This window comes from Cervus canadensis, chromosome 10 (assembly GCF_019320065.1).
Source record: "Cervus canadensis isolate Bull #8, Minnesota chromosome 10, ASM1932006v1, whole genome shotgun sequence".
In the NCBI taxonomy this organism is placed as follows: domain Eukaryota; kingdom Metazoa; phylum Chordata; class Mammalia; order Artiodactyla; family Cervidae; genus Cervus; species Cervus canadensis.
In genome coordinates this window covers 49,564,240-49,582,415 of record NC_057395.1, presented here as the reverse complement: position 1 = coordinate 49,582,415, position 18,176 = coordinate 49,564,240, and the positions used below count along the sequence as shown (strand labels likewise).

Below are 18,176 nucleotides of genomic sequence, written 5' to 3'. Positions count from 1 at the left end.
TCAGTCAACACCCGCCTGTGAGAGCGGGGTCGCGGGCACAGGGATGAATGCGGGGTTGCGGTAGGCCAGCAGCTGCGCGTGGCAGGGCGGGGTGCGTGGCGTCCGGCCCCGGCGGCAGAGGCCGGTGGCCAGCAGCGCTGTACTGACTAGCAGCAGGCCGCCAGCGGAGCCCAGCCCTGCGGCGACGAGCCCGGGGCTGCGCCCGGTGGTGAAGGCGGCGCACGCCCCGCGCTGGCTCAGCCCCGCGCCATTGGCCGCCAGGACGCACACCCGGTAGGCGGTGGCCGGGGACAGCCCATGCAGGGCGTGCTGGCGCGCGGTGGCACACACGTCCCCCACCACTGACTGGTTCCCTGGCCAGCCCTCCGGCGCGTAGCGGATTTGGTAGGCGCGCACCACTGAGTTGGGGGCGCACCAGCGCACGAGTGCCGACGTGTCGGTGGTCTCCGCCACCGCCTGCAGCTTGGGAGGGTCTGGCAGGGTGTCTTCTCCGCTGAGGCCGGGGCACCGGCACCGCCAGAGCCGCTGAAGCTCTGCGCACGGTGTCTGGAGGTGCCTGCAGGGGTGGTAATCGCAGGGTACATCCCAGGCGGGCGCCCCTACCTCCTCCTTTCCGCTCTCCTCTTCCTCCTCCTCCCTGGAGTCGTCCAGCAGCAGGACAGGAATCCCGCGCTCGGAAGGAGGCGGGTGGCGAGCCTGCGGGGTGGCTCGAGTCTCCCAGGCGGGCTGGGGCAGGCTCACTGAGTCCCGGGAGGCAGGGGAGAGACCAGGGTGTCTGCTGGCCCATGGGATGGAGGCCGCTGAGATGTTAGGCTCCAGGATAAGCCCGGGAGCATATTCTTGGTGCTCTGTCCAGGCCGTGCTCACAGCCTTAGGTGGGTTGCCAGAGTTGCTTGAACCTGTTGGAGAGACAGTAGTGGAGGGAGCGGCCCCATCCTTCGCAAGGCGGTGCCGCAGCCCGGCAGCGGCTCGTGTGCGGGAATCCACAGGGAGGAAGGGAAACTTGGTGATGCTCTGTTGGCCTCCCGCAGGTGTGGTGGAGAGTGTTGTGCTCTGCAAGGTGGAGGAACCCTGAGCAGATGGTGTGTGGGTGGAGATGACCGAGGAAGGTGGGTTGGAATCAAGGAGGGTGGTGTTTTGGTCCGAATGGCACACACTTGGCAGCTGGGACAGCAAAAGAGGGGCTGAGAAGGTGCCACTGGATCTTGCAGCTGGTTTGCACACAATGTCTGCCTCCCTAGAGGAAAGAGGTTGGTCAGTTAGAGGGTCTGCTTCTGTGCTGGGCTTTGAGTCCTTAGGGCAGATAACCCCTCTCCCAAGCCTTGTAACACATCTGCCGGGTACCACATGGTACACACTCAACATGGGTCACCTCGGTGACCTTCAGGACAACCCATCAAGGAGGCTCCCCTTGTAAGTCCCATTGGACAGAGAAGGAAATGGGAATTCAGAAAGAGGAGCTAACTGCCCAAGACAGCATGGCTAGCAAATGCAGAGCCTAAACCCAGGGTGAGAATGGTGAAGGGCAGTCCAGATGCTCTAAGAGTGGTCTGTCATTTTATTCTCACCTCTCTGCTTCCTGGTGGTGAGTACTAGTAACAGCACTCATACTAGCTAACATTTTTTGAGTACTTTGCCACATGCTAGGGACTATTGCTAACACTTTTCTGTATAAACCAATTTAATCTCCACTACCTCATGAGATAGGCACTATTATACCCATTTTACAGATGAGGAGGTAGAGGCACAAAGAGTTTAAGTAACAGCCAAAATCAATAGTAGTAAGTGGTGTGAAGAGCTTGAACTCTCAACCTTTTCATTCACTGCAAAGAGCCTGCTGCTATAGGCAAGATGAAGGGGTGAGGGGTGGCAGACTGAGCCCCACTGATATTCAGGCTCCTGTCCCATGGGAGCTCTATAAGGCCACGGTCACTGGACTGAATGCCACAGAAGGTCAGGCTCTGTTCTGGGGACTCAGTGGAACACGTTTTCATGTCCTTTTTTCTTTGGCCACACACGGGATCTTAGTTCCCCAACAAGGGATGGAACCGGGGTCCCCTGCATTGGAAGCAGCAGAGTCTTAATGACCAGAGAGCCAGGGAAGTCCCAAGAGCAGAATTTTGGAAGACAGTAGATCCTGCCTCCTCCACCCAGCAGCTGCATGAATCTAAGCAAGTACCTTCCTCTTTTTGCCCCAGTTCGCTCATTTCTAAAATGAGCAATGATAACACCACTTTAGCAGAAAGAGCTGTTTACTTAGCCCATTTTCTTTTCCTAGCGGGCACACAGCTACACTACATTTCCCAGCCTCCAATGCAGTAGGCATGACCTGCTAAGTTAATCTGACCAGTGGGATATGGGTGAAAGTGCTGGCCTGGCCCTTAAAACCTCCTGAGTGGGCTCCTCCAGCTCTTTGCTCCTCAGGCTTGGGGGATGGAGGCAGAGTCTTCATCTCCTGGGTCCCTGACTGTGACTACATGGGGAACAGTTGCCACACCCAGCACTGCCAATCTGCCCAGCATTGTTACATGAGTAAGATACAAACTGTGAGAACTTCAGCTCCAGAGGTTTGATCCTCACCCCTCAGTCATCTGCTTTTTTAACGTGTTACCTGCTTAGGACAATCCTCTTTGCATCCATGAGGAGCCAGGACAACTCACAACTGCAAGTGAGAGGGTTGCCAAAGAGGTTGATGGACAGGACCTGGGAGGAATGCAAGTTCCAAGGATGGAAGGAACTCAAGTTGCAGCTGAAACACACAAAAATTAACTAACTCAGGCTTGTACAATTAGGTCAACACTAAACCCAGAGAGCCACAGTGGTGTCATGGGAAAACCATTCTGTTAGGTGCTAGTTTGCTTTGAGAAAACTATTAATGACCTTGGATTTTTTTTTTTTTTAAACTGTGGAGATACTCACCTAACCTAGTCAGTATCACCTCTCATAACAAATGGAGACAATTCTCCCTGCTGGCTATATAAAAAAGAGCCTGCGATTATAAAAGTTCTTCTAATCTTCTAGATCTCTTCATAAAAGTATGATATTGTTATTATAGACCAGTGAAGAAAGGGCAGATTTTTTTAAATTGATTTTTTAATTGAAGGATAATTGCTTTACAGTATTTTGTTGCTTTCTGTCAAACATCAACATGAATCAGCCATAGGTATACATATGTTCTTAGTGAGAACACTCTATACTACAGCAGATGGACTGTAGCTGATGGCATTCCACACTAGTCCTTTGGAAGATGGCTCACTGAAGTGTATCAGTTAGCTCTTACTAGCTTAACTTAAAACAATAAATATTTATCTTTTTTCATGATTCTGTGGGATGACTCAGTGGTTCTTATGGTCTGGGCTGGCTCACCTGGGCCAGAAAGATCTAGGATTGCCTCACTTATATGGAGTCTCAGCTGGTTTGCCAGGGCCTCTCTCTGTGTGTCTTTCATCACCCAGGGGGCTTGCGCACATGGTGGTGCGCCAGTCTCTACCAGCAAGAGAGGGTGAGCCCCAATTTGCTTAACTACTTCCAAGTCTCTGCTTACATCACATTTGCTAATGTCCCTCTTGCCTAAACATGTCACATGGCTATGCCCAGCTTTAAGAGGTGGAGAATAGACTCTACTTCTGGGAAGAGCTGCAAAGTTACATTTGCAAAGGGCTGTGTATACAGGGATGATGGAAGGAATCACTGGGGCCATTTTTGCCAACAATGTACCACGCCTAGCAATGGCAGGCTCCCTCCTGGTTTTCTGCTCTTTTTGCCCAAAGTCTTCGGCCTCAACTGTCTCAACTCCTAGAGTCTCCCAGCCTCTTGTACACATTCTAGTTACAATCTGAGAATCGTGAGCAACAGGAACTGCACTGTATCCACAGGCCTTTTCCAACTGAAGACTGGCTTTTCTCCATCTACCTGGGAACCTTCTTCTGTTGCTCTGGGGGAGATGTAGATGTTCTGGGCAAGGAAGGACCCACCACCCAGATCTGCTCTAACACTCCTGGCTGGTGGGCACCTGACAGTTGTCCCCTGGGGAGCAGTGAACATATGTGTGTGCCATTATATTGAAACTTAAGCGTAACCCACATATATGTGTATGCATGAGTGCATGCTAAGTCACTTCAGTCATGTCTGACTCTTTGCAAACCTATAGACTCCCCACCAGCCTCCTCTGTCCATGGGGTTCTCCAGGCAAGAACACTAGAGTGGTTTGCCAGGCCCTTCTCCAGGGTATCTTCTGAACTCAGGGATTAAACTTGCATCTTTTACATCTCTTGCATTGACAGGTGGGTTCTTTACCTCTAGCGCCACCTGGGAAGCCCCATATATGTGTGTGTATGAATGTATGTATGTGTATACACACACACACACACACACACATATGCAAATGCTTGCTTTTAGCAGATTTCACAGAGCTAGAGTGAAAATCTTAGAAAGGAGTGTACTTAGCACTTCATTTTGCAAAGGAATTTCTTTTTTTTTTTTTTTGCCTGAAGTGGGAGAAGAAAAGGATAACCATACTTTGGGGTAAGTAATATTGCTTAGGAGAAGGAAATATTAACCTATTCCAATATTGTTTCCTGGAAAATCCCATGGACAGAGGAGCCTTGTGGGTTACAGTCCAGAGGGTTGCAAAGAGTTGGACACAACTGAGTGACTGAACACACACAACATTGCTTAGTATTTCAGATAATAACATTATCTCATTGATATCATTATGTCAAATCATGAGGTAGGTAGTATTTCACTCACTTATTTTTTATTTATTTATTGTTTTTGGCCAAACCAGCAGCTTATGGGATTTTAGTTTCCTGACCAGGGATTCAACCTGGGCCCCTGGGAGTGAAACTGCTGAGTAACTACTGGAATTTCCAATATTTCATTCATTTTTATAGATAAGGAAAAGGAGCCTATTCCTTCTCTGGTGGCCCTTTCTGCCACACATTGCAACTTGCACATGATAAAGACAAGTTGCATTCTCATCACATGCCAAGGATGGAAGAGCCTGCTTCATGTCCTGAGGTGTGTCTGCATCTGGGTATTCTCTGCATCTGAACTGACAGGGCCTTAACGTGGAAGAAGTTTCTACTTATCTTCTAAATAATCCTTGTTTTCTTTATTTGCTTAAATATTGCCAAAGGCCTCTCCCTCCCATATGTATCATTGTCAGAGAGGATGGTGGAGGACATTGGGCATGGCAGGTTGGCAGAGAAGCCAGGAGGGTGCTACCCCCTCTCCAGAGAGTGCTGGCTGTACCAAGGAACCCACATGTTGCCAGCCTCTATCACAGATAATGTCCCAGGGGAGGCTTTGGGTGAGGGAAGGAGAGTCAAGAGCAAGGCGGGCTTGAGAAAAAGGGAAGAGGGTGCCACAGGGGAGATGACATCTAATGAGCTTCAGAGGCTTGAGAGCTCCCAGAGAGGAAGTGGCTCCTTCCCCAGCTGGAGCACGGGGTTGGGGTGGGGTTGATGGTGCAGAAGAGTCCAGGGATGAGCCAGCCAAAGAGGTAAACCTTCTCCTCCAGCCATGCAAGAGTTTTCACTTGTCTTAAAACTCAATCAGATTATAATTTAGACAGATCTCCTGGCTGAATATGGTGACTGGATTACAAGGGTTCTCAACCAGAGGCCCTTGGAGACAGGGTATATGAACTTGGATGGAGGTCTCTTTCACAAATTTCTAACTGAAATTCACCATTTGTTTCAGTGACGAATGAAGGCAACAAACCACAGGTGAATCACCAACAAAACACAGATATTTCCAAACCACTTTTCATAGTTTTCTGTCATTTATGATCATCAAAGGGCTTCCCTGATAGCTCAGTTAGTAAAGAATCTGCCTGCAATGCAGGAGATCCTGGTTCGATCCCTGGGTTGGGAAAATTCCCTGGAGAAGGGAAAGGCAGTAGGTATACTCCAGTATCCTGCCTTGGAGAATTCCATGGACTGTATCATTCATGGGGTCACAAACAGTAGGACACAACTAAGTGACTTTCACTTTAATCACTTTAATGATCTGTGGCTCAGATCATGAACTCCTTATCACAAAATTGAGACTTAAATTGAAGAAAGTAGGGAAAACCACTAAACAATACAGTTATGACCTAAATCAGATATCTTACAGTTATACAGTGGAAGTGACAAACAGATTCAAGGGATTAGATCTGATAGAGTGCCTGAAGAACTATGGACAGAGGTTCATGACATTGTATAGGAGGCAGTGATCAAGACCACTCCCAAGAAAAAGAGATGCAAAAAGGCAAAAAGGTTGTCTGAGGAGGCCTTACAAATAACTGAGAAGAGAAGAGAAGCTAAAGACAAAGAAGAAAAGGAAAGATATACTCATTTGAATGCAGAGTTCCAAAGGATAGCAATGAGATATAAGAAAGCCTTCCTCAGTGATCAATGCAAAGAAATAGAAGAAACCAATAGAATGGGAAAGACTAGAGATCTCTTCAAGAAAATTAGAGATACCGAGGGAACATTTCATGCAAAGAAGGCCATAATAAAGCACAGAAATAGTATGGACCTAACAGAAGCAGAAGCTATTAAGAAGAGGTGGCAACAACACACAGAAGAACTATAGAAAAAAGATCTTCATGACCCAGATAACCGCAATGGTGTGATTACTCACCTAAAGCCAGACCTCCTGGAATGTGAAGTCGAGTGCTAGTGGAGGCGATGGAATTCCAATTGAGCTATTTCAAATCCTAAAAGATGATGCTGGTAAAGTGTAGCACTCAATATGTCAGCAAATTTTGAAAACTCAGCAGTGGCCACAGGACTGGAAAAGGTCAGTTTTCATTCCACTCCCAAAGAAAGCAATCCCAAAGAATGTTCAAACTATCTCACAATTGCCCTCATCTCACACACTAGCAAAGAAATGCTGAAAATTCTCCAAGCCAGGCTTCAACAGTACATGAACCATGAACTTCCAGATATTCAAGCTAGATTCAGAAAAGGAAGAGGAACCAGAGATCAAATTGCCAACATCCATTGGATCATAGAAAAAGCAAGAGAGTTCCAGAAAAACATCTACTTCTGCTATATTGACTACGCCAAAGTTATTGCATGGATCACAACAAACTGTGGAACATTCTTAAAGAGATGAGAATACCAGACCACCTGACCTACTTCTTGAGAAATCTGTATGCTGGTCAAGAAGCAACAGTTAGAACTGGACATGGGAAAAAAAAAAGAACTGGACATGGAACAACAGACTGGTTCCAAATCGGGAGAGGAATATGTCAAGGCTGTATATTGTCACCTTGTTTATTTAACTTACATACAGATTACATCATGCAAAATGCTGGGCTGGATGAAGCACAAGCTGGAATCAAGATTGCCAGAAGAAATATCAATAACCTCAGATATGCAGATGACACCACCCTCATGGCAGAAAGTGAAGAAGAACTGAAGAGCCTCTTGATGAAAGTGAAAGAGGAGAGTGAAAGGTGGCTTAAAGCTCAACATTCAGAAAACTAAGATCATGGCAACTGGTCCCATCATTTAATGGCAAATAGATGGGGAAACAATGAAAACAGTGGCAGACTTTATTTTGGGGGGCTCCAAAATCAGTGCAGATGGTGACTGCAGCCATGAAATTAAAAGAAGCTTGCTCCTTGGAAGAAAAGCTATGACCAACCTAGACAGCATATTAAAAAGCAGAGACATTACTTTGCCAACAAAGATCTGTCTAGTCAAGGCTATAGTTTTCCCAGTAGTCATGTATGGATGTGAGAGTTGGACTACAAAGAAATCTGAGTGCCGAAGATTTGATTATTTTGAACTGTGGTGTTGGAGGAGACTCTAGAGAGCCCTTTGGACTGCAAGGAGGTCCAACCAGTCCATCCTAAAGGAAATCAGTCCTGAATATTCATTGGAAGGACTGATGCTGAAGCTGAAACTCCAATACTTTGGCCACCTGATGCAAAGAACTGACTCACTGGAAAAAACCTTGATGCTGGGAAAGATTGAAGGCAGGAGAAGGGGATGACTGAGGATGAGATGGTTGGATAGCATCACTGACTCAATGGACAGGAGTTTGAGTAAGCCTCAGAAGCTGGTGATGGACAGGGAAGCCTGGCATGCTGCAGTCCATGGGGTCACAAAGAGTTGGTCACGACTGAGTGACTGAACTGAACTTATTGATCATCAAAATTATTGAAGTTGTTGGACCTCCTGTTGGATTTTTTAAATTTAAGGAGTGGCTGCAAGACTGGAAAAGGTCAGTTTTTATTCCAATCCCAAAGAAGGGCAATGCCAAAGAATGTGCAAATTACCTCACAATTGCACTCATTTTGCATGCTAGCAAGGTTATGCTCAAAATCCTTCAAGCTAGGCTTCAACAGTACGGGAACCCAGAACTTCCAGATATACAAGCAATGTTTAGAAAAGGCAGAGGAATCAAAGAGCAAATTGCCAACATCCATTGGATCATAGAAAAAGCAAGTAAATTCCAGGAAAACATGTACTTCTTCTTCATTGACTATGCTAAATCCTGTGACTGTGTGGATCACAACAAACTGTGGAAAATTCTTAAAGATATGGAAATAGCAGACCACCTTACCTGTCTCCTAAGAAATTTGTATGCAGATCAAGAAGCAACAGTTAGAACTGGATGTGGAACAATGAACTGGTTCAAATTGGGAAAGGAGTCCATCAACGCTGTATATTGTCACTTTGCTTATTTAATTTATATGCAGAGTACATCATGAGAAATATCAGCCTGAATGAAGCTCAAGCCAGAATCAAGATTGCCAGGAGAAATATCAATAACCTCAGATATGCAGATAACACCACCCTTATGGCAGAAAGCATAGAGGAACTGAAGAGTCTCTTGATGAAGGTAAAAGAAGAGAGTGAAAAACTGACTTAAAACTCAACATTCAAAAAATGAAGATCATAGCATCTGGTCCTATCACTTCAAATAGATGGCAAATAGATGGGGAAAGTGTGGAAACAGGGAGAGACTCTATTTTACTGGGCTCCAAAATCACTGCAGATGGTGACTGCAGCCATGAAATTAAAAGATGGTTGCTCCTAGGAAGAAAAGCTATGACAAACCTAGATAGTGTATTAAAAAGCAAAGACATCACTTTGCCGACAAAGGTCAGCATAGTCACAGCTATGGTTTTTTCAGTAGTCACGTATGGATGTGAGAGTTGGACCATAAAGAAGGTTGAGCACCCAACAATTGATGTTTTTGAACTGTGGTGCTGTAGAAGACTCTTGAGAGCCCCTTGGACAGCAAGAAGATAAAACCAGTCAATCCTAAAGGAAGGAAATCAACCCTGAATTGCTAAAACTTGAGCTCCAATTCTTTGGCCACATGATGCAAAGAGCCAGCTCATTGGAAACGACCCTGATGCTTGGAAAGACTGAAGGCAGGAGAAGGGGGCCACAGAGGATGAGATGGTTGGATGGCATCTCTGACTCAATGGACATAAGTTTGAGCAAACTCTGGGAGATAATAAAGGACAGGGAAACCATGGGGTCTCTAAGATTCGGACATGACTGAGCGACTGAACAACAACAACAACAAAATAAAGAAGCACACCACACATACATAGTCCTGAAACACACACTTAAAAATATTTTGATAACTATAATTGGTTTCTTTGGGATCCTACATTTGTTGCTCAGTCACTCACTCACGTCCAACTCTTTTCGACCCCATGGACTGTAGCACACCAGGCTTTCCTGTCCTTCACCATCTCCCAGAGCTTGCTCAAACTCACATCCACTGAGTCAGTGAAAAGTGTTAGTCAGTCAGTCATGTCCAACTCTTTGCAACCCCATGGACTATTGCCCATCAGGCTCTTCTGTCTATGGGATTCTCCAGGCAACAATACTGGAGTGGGTTGTCATTCCCTTCTCCAGGGGATCTTCCCAATCCAGGGATCAAATGCAAATCTCCTGCACTGTAGGCAGATTGTTTAACGCCTGAGCCAAGGAACCTCTCTGAGTCAGTGATGCCATACAACCATCTCATCCTCTGTCGTCCCCTTCTCCTCCTGTCCTCAATCTTTCCCACCAGTAGGGTCTTATCTAATGAGTTGGCTCTTTGCATCAGGTGGCCAAAGCATTGAAGCATCAGCTTCAGCATCAGCCCTTTAAATGAATATTCAAGATTGATTTCTTCTAGGATTGACTGGTTTGATCTCCTTGATGTCCAAGGGACTCTCAAGAGTCTTCTCCAACACCACAGTTGAAAGGCATCAATTCTTTGGCACGCAGCCTTCTTTATGGTCAAACTCTCTCACATCCATACATGACTACTGGAAAAACTGTAACTTTGACTATATGGACCTTTGTCAGCAAAGTAAATGCCTCTGCTTTTTAATACATTGTCTAGATTTGTCACAGCTTTTCTTCCAAGGAACATCTTTTAATTTCATGACTGCAGTCACCATCTGCAGTGATTTTTGAGCCTCAAAAAGTAAAATCTGTCACTGTTTCCACATTTTCCCCATCTATTTGCCATGAAGTGATGGGACTGGATATTATGTATGTAAGAATATATATACATATATATGTATACATATATATATGTATACATACATATATATATACAGATATATATATACATACATACATATACAGATATATATACATACATATACATACATATATATATCTTCTGAGGAAGGCCCATAAGCTTCACAGACTGCCACAGAAGTTCATGGCACAAAAGTGTTTAAGACTCCCTGCACTAACCTGTGCACTCCTGAAGGTCATGGGTTAGAAGGCTTTTGGTTAGCTGGGTAGGGAATGATGAGAACTTGACCTCAAACTGCCCTGCAGGGTGGGTGGGAAGGGCTGGCACAGAGTCATTGGGAATGAAGACCAGGCTGGACCTGGTGACCAGGGAGCCAACCTTCAGAGCTATCTGCACCTGCACTGACTCTTCATCCCACTCCATTCTGGCTCCATTGAGAATGAACATCACCAACACCCCACATTTTGCCAAATCCTATGGCATTGGAAAAGTGGGTGGAAACAGTGGTAGAGGAAGCCTGTAGGGTGAGTAATGACATGCAGAAAACTTTGAAGAAGAGGAAATAGTCAAGGGCCTTAAGAAGGCCTATCCAGAAAATCTGGAGAAGCACCAGAGCAGCATCCTAAGGATGAGAAGAGAGAGTGTCAAGAGGGATGAAGGACTCAAGAAGGGGCTCGGGGGATAGAGAAGTGTCCACTGGACATAGCAGCTGAAATGCCACTGGTTCCATTCAATCTGAAGCTGAAGTGGGTGGTCAGATCGCAGCAAACTGAGAAGTGTAGGGATAAGAGAAAGCAGCCCCCATTTTTGATCCAGGGTTGCCTGCCTTTCTTGGAGTCTAGATTGCCTTTCTCCACCTGGGGAGTTTAGATTCACCTTTGAAAATATGGAACAATTATGTTCTTCTTCCAGACTGCTGAAGCTGATCACTGACCCCACTTGCCTTATGACATGGTACGTGGCATGTGCCTCTGTTACTGATCCCAATATATCATGACAATTGACAGATGTCGTCTCCCTATAGAACTGTGTGCTCCCTGAAAGCAGAGGCCATGCTTTCATCATCACCATCATCATCTCATGGCCATCAACACCACCACTGTTACTGGTGTCTTCACTACTATCCCCATCAGCATCATCACTGTTATCACCTCATGCTTTCTCAACTACCTCTGTGCTGAGGATGCTCATTTAGGAATCTCCAGCCCACAGTTTCCATGAGCTCCAGGCTCATGTATTTAGGTATGTCCTAGATGCCGAAAGACCTGTGAGACATCCAGCGGAGATGCCCAGTAGTGATTACACAAACCTCCTGTTCTGTGCCAGGCACTGTTCTAGACACATATCAAAGCATTTCCTCTCACAACAATGCAGTAGGGGAGGATCTTATCATTATTCCCATTTTACAGATGAGGAAACTGAGCCACAAAAGCATAGGGTAACTTGCCCTAACTCACATAGCCAGAAAGTGGTGAGTGGAGTCAGGACTGAGTCCAAGCAGTTTGGTTCCACATCTGATAAACAATGCTTCATCAGTCTGAAACTCAAAAGAGGAGTCTAAGCCAGAGATGACATCCCTCTCATCCACATCATCACCACCATCATCATCATCACCATGACCATCCTGTCACCATTCATTACAACCACCACCACCATCATCATGAGACACCATTATCACCATCCCTGTCAACATAATATCACCATCATCATAACCACCATGATCTTCATTAATGTTACAGAGTACACACGCAATGTGCCAGGCACTGAGCTAAGTGCTCTGTGTTCTATCTCCTTTCCCCTCATGATAAGCCCCAAAGTGAGTAGTCTGGAGCTAGTCCAGAAAAAAGAGAAGTGGCTACATTGAGTGATGGCAGGGCAATGGTGCTTGCTTCCCAGGGCCTAGCTGTGGGCTCCCAGGAAAGCAGGTGGCCAGGGATCATCTTCAAAGGTATGGTGCCCTTCCTGCTAGAAGTCAGGATAGTAGTTGCTCTTGGGAAGGAGGGTGGATATGGCAAGACTCAGGATAACCCATGGCCCAGAGGGAACTACCCCTGGGTCCCAGTGCAAGTAGGAGCTGCTCAAGCCCTGGAAGGGGCTGCTGACTTGCATAACTACATAGGGAAGCAGGTGGATGGAGAAATAGAGAAGACCTGATGCCCTCTTCCCACTGCAGATTTCTCATCCTGGACTTGAAGGAAACTTGACATGTGTGAGAGTTTGAAGTTTTAACATTACTCTGGACAGCACTGAGTTGGTTGGTTTTTAGGCCGGACGGACTCTCTGGGATGTGCTCACCATATCACCCCAAGGATAAGGAAGAACAAGACTCCAGCAAGGACTTGAAAGAGCAATGGGAGAAAAAGGAAGGTCTAGTTTATTCTATAAAATAGTTATGACTATTCAATTTAGTGTAATGGACAAAAATCAGTCATGTGTTTTAGTAACACTTACTTCTGGAAATGAAGGACCCGTAGGTGAGGAGTGTCTTGAAAGATGTATGTATGGACAGAGGTAAGTGCTGGCGAATCTTGACAATCTAGATGCTGTAGGTCAGGGGTCATCTTGAAAATATCCCCCTCTAGGCTCTTCAGCCTTGGCATCTTCCTCAGGTAGAGGGATGTGAGCCGCGGCAGGTTTCTGATCCATCCCGACTGAACTGAAATACAGATGGGACACTGCCCACTATCCTGGAAGGCATGAACCCATGAGGCTGGCACAGCATTAAGGAAACAATGAGAGTGACAAGGTGAGTGGTGAAGGTCATTGCTGAGCATGTGGACAGCGGGCAGCTTCAGGAATCTCAGAAGCTGCCATTTCAGCTGGAAGGGCCCTCAGAGAAGACCAGTCCTTCCCCTTCCAGCCCCAGACAGCTGAGGTCCCAGAGGATGATGACTGGCTAAAGGCCACACAACAAGGAAGGAATAAGGCCGAGCTTGACTCTAGGACACTGTCTCCAAGTACGCTGTTGTCCCACCCTCTTGTTAAACCCCACACAGAAGTACCCCAGCCTTCAACATGATGGCTACCAGGAGCAGGGGAAATCTTTGAGGAATGTAAGGAAGGAGGCTCAGAGGAGGAGTGAGGCAGGAGGAGGCCGGGAAATCTCATTTCATCGCTCTCCTAGTAAATGGACAATGTGCCCCTTCTCCTCTGTTTCCCATTCTTGCTCTTTGTTCTCTTGTTGGTGGTGGAACAGGTGATTATCAATATGTGAAGTGTTTTTAAACAATAAAACCAGCCTTGTAAATCAGAGTCAGAATACCCAAGTACAGCAGAACAGGTATTCTCACCTCCCTCCTGTGTCTTGTTTGAAGGATTTAACATTCACAGAAAGAATTTTAGCCAACTAAGTATTAATAGAAATCAATGACAGCATCCTCTGCACATCAGCTGCTTCATGTTAAAATGTGTGACACCAGGTTTGTCCATTCATCAGCCCCAGAGCAATGCATCCACTCCCCATTCTCTATTCTGCTGGGGAGCAGAACAGAGGCTAAACCTGTGGGCTCTGGACCCAGAACGCCACAGGTCAGACGTGGAGGCAACCGCTAAGGAGTTTTGGAGGTTGCAGGCCGGCCATTCTCCTTTCTGTGCCCCGAGTTTCCTCATAAGCAGAGTGGAGGTAATAGTCCTCAGCTCTTGGGACTCAAGGAGTGCAGACCAGTGAGGCGCTTCGAACAGCGTGCCCTAGACTCAGGGAATCTCTGGGGTCTCTTTGAGCCTTCCTGCAAGAAGGCGCCCAGGGCAGCGCCCCTCGAGGAAGTTCACAGCCCTCCCTCCCAGAATCGTCCAGCCCGCCGGCTTAGACACCCCGTGCCGGCACTCACCGCGGGGGAGGAATGTGCCACTGAGATCCAGCATCTGGAGGGCGGCCAGGGGCGCGCCGCCCACCCCCGCGAAGGTGGCGTCGGCGAGGTCCTCGTGGTCACCGCGGCCCAGCTCGGTGTAGGACAGGTTGAGCAGGCGCAGCTCGGGGAAACAGGCGAAGGCCCCGGGCTGCAGGGCCCGCAGCGGGTTCCCGGCCAGGGCCAGCGCGCGGAGACCCGGCAGCGCGGGCCCGGTGCACGGCGGCAGGGTGGCCAGCAGGTTGTAGCTGAGGTCGAGGGAGTGCAGCCCCGCGGGCGCCCCGGGGCCCCAGCGCAGCGCCGCGATGCGGTTGTGGCGCAGTGTCAGCACCTGTAACTGCGGCAGGTGGCCCAACTCCGGAGCGCTCAAGGCGCGCAGCAGGTTGTGGCTGCCGTCGAGGCTGCGCAGCGCGCGGGGCAGGCAGCCGGGCAGGCGCTCTAGGCCACGGTTCACTAAAGTCAGGGTCGTGACTCCCGCCACTGGGAGCCACTCGCAGGGCGAGACCGTGGAGTTACCGGCCCCGCTCCCCCAGGGGCCCTGCTGAGTGAGCCGGAAAACAAGGGTCTTCTGGAGCGGCCCCGCCTGGCTGGGTCGCGGCGCTATCGGGAAAGGCAGCAGCAGCAGCAGCAGCAGGGCCCACCACATGGCGAGTGGCTGGAGAGAACAGCGGGACAGCCCATTAAATGCAGCGGAAACCCCGAAAGAAGGGGCAATGTCCCCACCTCGCTGCCCATTTCCCAGGAGAACCTAGCCCTGGATGTTCCCTGAAGGGCGGGGGTTGATCCCTGCGTCGGGAATGTGTAGTGAATTGGCCCCTGCCTGCTTCCCCCATCATTTCCCGCATGTACACCCGGGCACCGCCTGCCCTTCCTTCCCCAATCTTTGCCCTTCCCTCTAATTCACTCAAGGGTTACTACCCGTAGGTGATCTTTTGCTGAAGGCCTCCCCCATCTGTCCCTGAACCCAGTAAGCCTCTCCTTTTGCTTGTCTTCATCCCATGAGCTTCTGGAGAGAATGGAAAGTGGCCTTTTCGTAAATTCTCCCCAGGTGCCCAGATGTTGCTGCATAAACATATTTTAATAACACTCTAGTGGGAGGCTTCCTAGGGAGGAAGCTCCACTGGGGTAAAAACATGGGACTTGAGGGAGATTTTGTTAGTTTCAAAGACATTGGTTGTCCCAGTTTTTATCCTTAGAACTGCCCAGCCACAGGTGAGTCTGGCTTGCCTCTGATCTGGTTTGTAGGTCACACTTCAGGTTCTGGGATTGCTTTCTTGGGAAGGCTCAGGGTCGCCTTCAGGGAAGAAAGGAGCCTCCAGACAGTTGTAGGGCCGGGGAGCCTGGAGTCAAGCATTTCCTCATGACATGTTGGTCCCAACAAAAACTCCTGAAGTCAGCCCTGCCAGCAAGGGATGGCCGAGAGCTGCTCAGTGTGGAGTTTCTGGAGTAGCCAGGATTACACAGGCAGCTGGGAGATCAACTTGGGGTAGATAAGGCAGCAATGGGCTGGTGTGGGAGTGGCAAAGCTGTTTCCAACTAGGTCCTGGCCTTGAGGTCACTGCTTGACATCCCCTCATTTCTGCAGGTGTGTGTTTCTGCTCTGCTGTCTGTTGACTGCTAAGTCCCTGAGCAACCACCCTGGATTCAGGGAAAGGCCCTCCTCTTGCTAGTTGGGGGTCTAGGCAATGAGAAAAATCCTGGAAACTGAGGCTAGGAGTCCATGTGTCCAGCAGTATGTCATACTCACCCAGAAGCTGTCCTTTCGGAGTGTGGCAGCCCTGGGTGCCCCTGTCTGCAGTCTTCAATTTTGTCTTGTAGATTCCAGGAGCCAGTGGCTAGCAGCTCAACTTTGAATTTCAGGAGGTCTGTTTCCCAGATGCCCCTGGCCCTGGCCCCACCCACCAGGGAGCCTCAGATACCCCAGCTCCTACAGCCCCCCTTCCCTACTGAGACATTGTGGTCTTCAGCTAACACCCTCACTGCCTATCTCCTGCTCCTACTCTGGACCTGGGCCGGCCCCTGCCCCTTTCTAGGCATGGCACCTCCTTTCAGCCCTCCCCCATCTTCACCTGGCCTCATGCCAGCCAGTTAGCTACCAAGCCAACCACCTTTCTGGGGCCTGAGCTGGAGGGAGTCGGCTCTTCCGGGCCAACGTGAGCGCTGAGGGCTGACAGCTGCAGAGGGGCAGAGGCAGCCCCGTCACCTCCCAGGAATCTGATCCTCCTGCCAGGCGGTTCCCATTTCCTGGAGGCTGCATGGTGAGTTGGTATGAGGAGGAAACCCCCTTCCCAGAAGAGGAAGGTACCCCAGTCCACCGAAAAGAAAAAGCGGCAGGAGGGGCGTCCTCAGAGGAATGTGAGAGCAGGGGCAGGCATGGGGCAAATCGAGAAGGACTGGTTTTGTTTCCTTTTTAAAAAAAATAATTTTATTTATTTATTTTTGGATGTGCTGGGGCTTTGTTGTTGGGCTTTTCTCTAGTTGTGGTAAGTGGGGGCTACTCTTCGTTGAGGTACGTGGGCTTCTCATTGCGGTGACTTCTCTTGTTACTGAGCACAGGCTCTAGGGCACGCAGGCTTCCGTAATTGTGACTCCCGAGCTCTAGACCACAGGCTCAATAGTTATGGCTCAGGGGCTTAGTTGCTCCTCAGCATGTGGGATCTTCCTGGCTCAGGGATCAAACCCGCGTCTCCTGCATTGGCAGGCAGATTCTTTACCACTGAGCCACCAGGGAAGCCCCAAGGCTCGGTTCCTCTGGGACCCAGTTTGGTGCAAGTACGAATATTTGTCTCTCATAAGGGGTGGGAATCAATAAAGAGGGCAGAAGCGCAGAAAGATCATTCCCACCCCATGGTTGGGGTGATCAGTCCTGGTTACCACAAGCCCAGGTCTCCCTGAAGCTGTGGGGATGTTACGTGTGCGTTCCTTCGAACATATTTGTTTAGAGCCGTCAGTGCCTTTCTTCTCCAGAATTCCAAGACTGTTCGTTCATCTAGGGTCTTTGATCTGCACACCCCCGCTACCCCTGGCCAGGGGTTAATCATTCCCAGTGTTGTGTACACAGACTTCTGAGACCAGAACTTCATCCTTCCTCCTGTCAGTCCTTATCTGAACAGCCCTGAGGAACTCCAGGAACTCTGGGGATTGGCATGTTTAATTGGATAATTGCAAATTCCTGGGCATCTCTTTTGAGGCCTTCTCTACCTAAAGCCTCAAAAATATCCTTTCGGCTAAGTGCTAGCCCGGAGCCTTGCTGCTCAGAAGTATACCTCCATCAGCCACACGAGAGGGCAGGGAGATGCCTGTTCTGTGCGGCACTGTTTGGGGTATTTCATTCACTACCCAAGGGGCCTGAGGCTCAGGCCCCAGAGGTAGAAATGCTGTGTCATAAGTGACATGAGGTTGAGAGGGAGGAGGGGTCAGGGAGAGATGGGAAGAGTGAAAGGACCAGTGTGGGGGCTGTGGGCAGCCTGAGGTGAGGCCCTTACCTCTGCCTTTGCTTGGTTCTCATGCCAGAGAGCAACCAGCAGGTCAACCACAACCTCAGCTTCTTTCAGAGAATAACCAGCTGGGTCTGCTCTCAAGTGACCAACAACCTGAGGGCAGCAGAGGTTTGGGGCATTCAGGCTGGGGTGTCCAGATGAGAGGGAGCTGAATCCACTGAACAGATTTGAACAGAGACCCTGAGAAGGAAGTGGCTGTCCATGGAGGCCTATAAAGAGGACCCCAGAGAGTGACATTGGCCTGCTCCTCTGGACACCAGTGGGGCAAGAGGTCGGGACAGGCCCTGTTCGAGGAGTCCCCTGAGGTCATCGTCTGGCACTTGCTGGAGCCCCA

General features: G+C 48.9%; 1 protein-coding gene across 1 annotated transcript; it reads right to left on the bottom strand.

Moving 5' to 3' along the window:
* On the bottom strand, positions 1-16,282 carry LRRN4 (leucine rich repeat neuronal 4). The gene is made up of 5 exons (XM_043480563.1): positions 16,090-16,282; positions 14,325-14,997; positions 12,949-13,153; positions 2,612-2,749; positions 1-1,237 (listed from the first exon to the last, which is right to left on the bottom strand). The coding sequence occupies exons 2-5, from the start codon at positions 14,986-14,988 to the stop codon at positions 1-3; spliced, it is 2,244 nt and encodes a 747-aa protein (XP_043336498.1). The 5' UTR covers positions 14,989-14,997; positions 16,090-16,282.
* Positions 16,283-18,176: the final 1,894 nt, after the last annotated feature.

What these genes read in the sequence shown, in the direction of transcription:
- LRRN4 (XM_043480563.1), bottom strand. Translation starts at nt 14,988, where the DNA reads ATGTGGTGGGCCCTGCTGCTGCTGCTGCTGCTGCCTTTCCCGATAGCG. An exon ending in TGGCACATTCCTCCCCCGCG is followed by an intron (nt 13,154 to 14,324) that starts GTGAGTGCCGGC and finishes TCTGTATTTCAG; the next exon opens with TTCAGTCGGGATGGATCAGA. An exon ending in CGGGTCCTTCATTTCCAGAA is followed by an intron (nt 2,750 to 12,948) that starts GTAAGTGTTACT and finishes TGTGTGTTTCAG; the next exon opens with CTGCAACTTGAGTTCCTTCC.